Source organism: Antrostomus carolinensis, unplaced genomic scaffold, assembly GCF_000700745.2.
Source record: "Antrostomus carolinensis isolate BGI_N321 unplaced genomic scaffold, ASM70074v2 scaffold8802, whole genome shotgun sequence".
Taxonomy (NCBI): domain Eukaryota; kingdom Metazoa; phylum Chordata; class Aves; order Caprimulgiformes; family Caprimulgidae; genus Antrostomus; species Antrostomus carolinensis.
Window position 1 is genome coordinate 27,871 of NW_010298993.1, and position 7,074 is coordinate 34,944.

At 36.0% G+C, this 7,074-nt stretch overlaps 1 protein-coding gene across 1 annotated transcript in view; it reads right to left on the reverse strand.

Moving 5' to 3' along the window:
- LOC104520833 (disintegrin and metalloproteinase domain-containing protein 10) overlaps positions 1 to 5,743 on the reverse strand; it is a gene marked incomplete at both ends in the record, with an annotated part of 33,031 nt that extends 27,288 nt beyond the window's left edge. Inside the window, one exon of the mRNA XM_029083661.1 lies at positions 5,593 to 5,743. Within this exon, the coding sequence (XP_028939494.1) occupies positions 5,593 to 5,743 (151 nt within the window). The remainder of the gene's footprint in view (positions 1 to 5,592) is intronic.
- Positions 5,744 to 7,074: the final 1,331 nt, after the last annotated feature.

Consider the following 7,074-nt stretch of genomic DNA (forward strand, 5'->3'; position numbering starts at 1 on the left):
AGGTTATCTGAAGTACTAATAACAAAATCTTGGTATCCATTGGATTTGCCACATCAGGCACATGCATATTATCAGCCTTTTTATATAGAACCATGAAGACAAAATACTTCTCCCTCCATCCTTGCCCATACAAACCCGAGAAGGATAGGATAATAAGAATTTTCTAAACTACTTCCCCTCCAGAAAAAACACCTATTGTTGCAATTATAAAGTTACATAATGCATGCTCTTTTGGCTACATAAGGTTATGTCCTTGTAGTGGTGCAGAAGAGTAGGCAAGAACATTCTGGAGAATGAGAAAAAAAAAAAAAAGAAGGGATGTGTCTAATTGTCACCAAGGATTCACTACAAATGACCAATATCACTGATTTTTAATGCAGTATAAGCAAAGCTTGTGTTTCATCACTACTTAGAAGGTATTCAAGTTTCTGACTATCATAATGCAAACTTCTACAAGCATTTATGCAGACTGATCTGAAAATATTACATTCCACTACATTTTGGGAGCACAGTAGAAGACAGCAAGCATTTTTGAGTCCAGATGAACTGTATAAGGTGATGGAGGCAGAAGAACAGGTTATTCCAGTTGCACCAACTGACATAATCATCTAATATTTACATGATTTTAACCCTATATTGAGCTAGCTTTTAAGATATGAATATGCTGGGCTAAAAGAATCTGGACTTAGCAGCTGTGATTTATAAACCCAAATTAGAACACAGAGAAGCATTTTTATCAGTGAAGCCCATATTATTAAACTATCTCAAGTTTTATAGAACAAACTAACAACATTCCACAAGTGAATGCTTTTAATATTCACAACCATAACCGTATGAAAAGTCTTTTTATTTGTATGGCTTACGAAGAAGAGATATTGCAAGCACTTCCAATAACAGTTTTCCTATTATGAGGATCATGTACAGACCATATATTCCAACAAACATGTCTGAAGTTAACAACTTACAGTATTTATTTTTTAATATAAAGTTTTAGGTAAAAAAATCTAAGGAAAACTGCAGCTAAATTGCAAAACATAAGAAAGAAGCTCTCAATATATCTTTCATTTAATGATAAGTAGGTGTTACTGTGTTCAAGTACCACCTGAAAATTCAGCTGTTCACTCAAGTTGTGTATGTAACTTTCCCAAGCAAGAGTCAACAACTAATTCAGGAGAAAGAGTGGAAGTGAGTGTGGATGGGTGATTAATAGGACAAATCAAGAAAAAATTAGAAAGCGTAAGTTATTAGGAATACATTAAGTAAAAAGCTGACTGACAGTACAGTTAAACATTACATAGATGTAGTTCCTTCTGAATGTATCTGGGTGTCAGGAATTCAGTTTTGTCATTAGATAAAAAAGTATAGTTCAGAGAACATCAGATTTCAGGCAAGTTTTTCAGGCTCTGTCCTCAAAATGAAACCACAAGGAATGAAGTATCCAATATATTTCTGACATTCCACACTTGATAGGAACGCAGCTTAAGATGTCCTACAACTAATATATTGCAAATGTTTCAATGCAAAATGCACTGAAAAAAGTGAGGAAAACTTCCCAACTTCTCTGCACAGGAAGGGTTGTGTTCAGTAAGTGAACAAGTACAAGTACAGATTTTGTGAGTGAGTCAAAACTAGGTATAAAATACAATGTCAGTTTTAGTGTTATTTCAAAACTACTGACATTACTTTGACTTGCAAAAGAAAGCTGTATCTCAAGCTGGTGCCAAAGGCATTGCTTTTCTATGAATCATTCCATGTATTTTGGGATTTCAGTTTTGTTTGTTTGGTTGGTTTTGTCTCTTTTTTTTTAGGGGGGAGGCAGATACAAAACAAATACAACTTGTTTTGGCAGGTGGAATGGGGTGTGTGTAGTGGGTTCAAAAGCTCCTTTATACCAGGAACTTAGTTGATTAATATTAACACTATGCATTCACTATCTTTGTATGAACCTTCCCTGTACTCAAAGGGCACCTTAAATTCACTCACACTAAAACACTCAATATAAACTGTCAAGTGGAAGAGCTATATCAGGATTGTTTTAAAATTTCATATTCCTTCCAATTTGAAGCATTTTAGAAATGAACACATTTTGCAGTACTGGTGAAGCAATACGTCAACTCATCTAAACTACATATTTTATGATTCAAAAGAATTTATAGGTATCCATAGTTTAGTTTCAGCAATTTTAACTGTCCTATTAAGCTAGTGTTTTAGAACTGAGTAGTGGCTGGCTTGGTTTAATTAATCACACCTGTCAAAACAAGTTGTATTTTAGATTACCCAGCAACAAAAATTTCTGTTCTTAACAGTATACTGTGTAGCATTTAACTTACAGATGGAGGTTAACTAAGGCAGGGTTTCTCAATGATGACATGTTATATGCCCATTTGTAGAACTACTGAGTTTGGTGACAAAAGGTAGCTTTGGGTTTAATTCCATCATTACAGTATCTACTTCATTATTAAACTGTTATTAGCCCATAGTTAAATGGTCACTTTAACTTGGTATAAATAAATAATAGTTAAATTTCATTTTTATTTTTTTAAATAAAAGGGTACTAAGAAATACAGTTCTTAAATTCAAACAGACTACTGAAAAGAACAGATGCTACTTACACAATCATAAAATCCTTGTAGCTGCCAGCTGTTTTCGGGACAATGAACCTGTAAGTTCGATGAATGCTAATCTGGTATATGTCAGTGCTGTCACTGAAAGGGGCAGTATTGCATCTTCCCTCTCAGCACTTCTGCTTATTTCTGCAACCTTTCTTCTTACAGCAAGTTTACTTATATACCAAATTTCATGAGGAATTAATCTGGCTGAAAAATAACCAGTCAAATAACTTTCCCATCTTGACTGGCCACGTGCCCAACAGGTGCTTCCTCTGGCACAAACTGAAAAATAAAGTTTATCAAGTTCAAACTGGTACCAGAGATACAGAGTAAGAACTGTTGTGGTCCAGCAGTGAACAGCAGCAAATATTAGGACAGCTTTTCCTTTGGCTACAGAAGACAGCCATTTATTCAGAAGCCAATTCAAAACAGAAGATTATAATTTCAGTACAGTAGCAGCTGTTTAGTATCTCTGTTAAGTTGAGGAGATGCAAGTTGGACAGCTGTATGCCAATAAACCACTACACCTGAATGCATTCTTAGCTAACCATAAGGCTATTCAAAAACTCAGTCTTAAATTTTCAGAATCTCAAACCTCATGTTGACTGAATGCCTTTAAGTTTCATCACCTGTATTTAAATAAAACAACACTTTTAAGAGTCCATGGGCTAAATCTAAATGGTTTAAGTATTTTGCAAAAGCTGTATTTCCTACCTTAGCACAAAGTAAGTAGAATATTTGATAAAAAGGTTTTAATGTTCTCATTCTCAGTGATGACATAAATTACTTCTAGTTATTCACAATAAACTAGCTACAACTACAAAAAGGCAATCCTACTGATACAGTTTTTCAAACTGCTGCATACCTTCAAAGCTACTAAACAGACTGCATGAAGTAAAACACAATTTACTTGATCCTTCCCAATTCATATTTAAAGAAAAATGAAAATATTTGGTAAGAACACAGGCAGATTAACAGGAATTTGTGGACTAAATTTACAGCCTGTCAACTCCCCTCTTTTTGTCAGGAAGTGTTAGATGTGTCACAGGAAAATCCTAAATTATGGACTGGTTTGACTTTATAGTAAGTTTCCATTCAGCCTCCTCAGTTAATGATGGACTTGTGACTCAGAGCATAGGGATTTAAAATAAATTACGCATATAAACACCAACACTTTCCTTCACAAGTAATAGTAGCCATTATCAAAATCAGCTACTAATGTCTGGTGTGGCTAAGATCCATGAAGTAAGTGAAGAAATCTTTTTTAGACCTCATTAGCGTAAGTACAGTTACCATTTTTATACAATAAGGATTTTCAACCCACCTTATTAACACAGATAGAATGCACAAGCTAAGCTAAGAGCTCTATTTTACAGAAGATTATCATGAGATCTTTACCAATGACAAGATGAATCTGCTCAAGTGGACTGGAATGTGAATTGCTCCCAGAAAAAATGGTCTCATCCTCCCTCCATCACCCCTTCAAGTCATGCTGATTTCCCCCTTCCCTCCCCAAATAATTTTCAGCTGGACCAGTTCCCAGATCCTATTCCTGCATGGTTTTAAGATTACTAGTGCTAGCACAAATATGATACTGGGAACATGGTCTGGCCTGTTCTTCTCTGCAGTAGTACACAATTTGGTAAGCCTAAATTAGCCAACAGCCTGCAGTTAAAGAGTGGCAGCATTTCACTGAAACTTGCAACCTTCCTGGAGATCTAATTTAAAAGCGTAAAGGTTTACAATATGAGGAGCCTCTGAAACATTCTACTCTGCAGTCTTGTTTATTAGAACAATTTAATAGCAAAGACTAGAGATTGCCTGTGAAGCTACAGCAGAGACAGTAGCAATGTGACTCTTCTTTAAATAATAAGATTCCCCGGACTAGAAATCACACACAAAAATGTGGTTTCAAGGACAGGAATTCAAATTCAGGATTTGGGTTGCAGTTCTACAGCAGTTACAAATACAACCCTAATGCTATTCTTTTGGGAGTATGCACTGAAATTCAGTCATTACACCATACACTTCCAGTAGCAACACTTTATTCTCTGAAGAAATTACAAGCTGGCACAGAAGCAGAATGCTTACTCATAAAACAATATTCCAAATATAGATCCAGAAGACCCGGGTTTACCTTTCCTCTGTCAAACTTCCTATGTTTCTACATATGGCTAGCAATTATTTATCAAGTTCTAGTTACTTAAATTGTAACTGAAATAACTAGAAAAGCAAGGGCATTACATATTCGTAAAAATTTACTAAGACAGTGGTGCTGCAAAGGAGGGTCTGTATCTTTGGTGCAACGAAGATACAGACACAAATATTTTAACTTTCTTGCCGTTTCTCCTCAGTTATACAAGAAGCAGTCCATTCTAAAGTACAAAGATATTTTAAGTGAAACCTACAAATTATACTTCAGTTGCTCACACTTAATATCTAACTTTTGTACTGGATCTTACAATCACACGTTAAATGCAAGGCAAAGCAAGTCTTGTAACAGGAATTATGCTTTCCCCATGTCAAATAATTGCTAATTCCACAATATCAAAGAAAACAGATTATAACATTACACAAAAACCGGAACACTTTTTTGACCTATTTTGTTGTTTCAAAAGCAATTTGAAATTTTACTTTTCCTCAATTAAATCTCCTCAGGCAGTTTGGCATAATTTTTGTAAAAAAAAAATAAAATATGCCAAAGCTGCATTATAAACTCAGAATCAGCTACTATTCTGTTCCCAATATGATTCCATTGTTTAAGCTTCAAAGTGCATTAACAGTTACCGCTAGAACTTTGAGCGATTACAAGCAACAATTTCACACTCATCCTGGACATCAAAGAAAATACTTCATAGAAAGTGTAAGCACTGCATTTTAGTGTATTCTAGCTAACATTAGTGTGATGACTGTATTTCACTATTTACATTTCACTATATAATTAAAAGACACATATGAATAAAATATTTAAAATGTCACTAACCTTCCATGAGCATGAAAATCTAGGTGCAAGAATTGATCTTCATGTGATACTGCTCTTTTGGCACGCTGGTGTTTTTGGTGTAACAAATCCACATCGTAAGACAATCCTTCATAATGTCTAATGTACTTATTTAGAGGATTTCCATACTGGCCTGAAAAGAGGAAAAAAAAGAAGTAAGGTTTAACATGTCTGAGAAATTACTAAGGTTACAACCACACTCCCAGGAATGGCAGATCTGTGGTGCAAAACTGTAATGAGGACCCAACTTCCACATTATATGCCTTTTAACTTTCTTTTTTCTCCTTGTACACTTCAGATTCATTCCACTCTGGTCCCACAGACTGAATGCACACTTGCAGAGCACATTAGGTGGACCTTGGAAGGCATCTTCCAATTTAATTTCAATCAAAATGAGTATAGTTCATTTACTTCAAAACTACTTGTGGTGGTTTGGGTGGATTCACCCTTTTGCTTGCAGCCAAACACAGCCTGCTCTATCACCCTCCTCCTCCCTCGCCCAGGGAGTAGGGGAGAGAATTGGAAAGAAAAGGGAAAGGAAAATCACGGGTTGAGATAAAAACTATTTACTAATTAAAATAAAATGATAATGATAACAACAGTGATAACAGACTATACAAATGAGTGATACACAGTGCTCACCGCCCGCTGACCGATGCCCGGCCTGTGCCAGCCAATGATCCTGGAGCTGAGACAGTCCCAAAACCGAAACCCTGGAAGAGTGAGCCTGAGCGATCCCCAAGAGACTACCCCATCTTCCGGTCATCCCCGGTTAATATACTGACATGACGTGATATGATATGGAATATCCCATTGGCACATCCAGATGCCAGTTTTGGGTTTTGCTATTCACTGCACTTCTCCCCTCTCAGTCCTAGTGCGGCTGTGAAGCAGCCAAACACAGTGGCCTTGAGCTCCAGCAGCAACTAATAATACCAGTACTGTTACCAACGTTCTTCTCATAATAAGTCTGAACTGAAACACTGAAACTAAAATGCAGCTATTCTAATTACTAAAAAGAAAATTAACTCTATCCTAGCAAAACCAGGACACTAGTCCACAACACAAACTACATCATTGTAGACAGGAATGCTTGAGAGACATTTCAGAAATGCACTCCTGATGCAAACTCGAGAACATCTTTCTTCTGGTATCCTAAAAGAATTGTACTTCCAGCTGCACTCTGTACTTATGACACCACAGTATCTCCTCAGAATGTTTATATTCCAAATGTCCATGCCAAATATCCAGACAAATTAAGAACAAATCATGCCACCTAGCAACACAACATTTTGTATCACACAGAATGTTCCATTGCTTGGAAAAGTTTTATTAAAGATGTATATCCAAAGTAATAGATTCAGTTCAGTCTATTTTGGACATTTCCTTCTAAGGTAATACTTCTGACTCACATTAAAAGTGCATGACAGAAAATGGGGAAAGATTCTGGTCCTCCCATCCTGA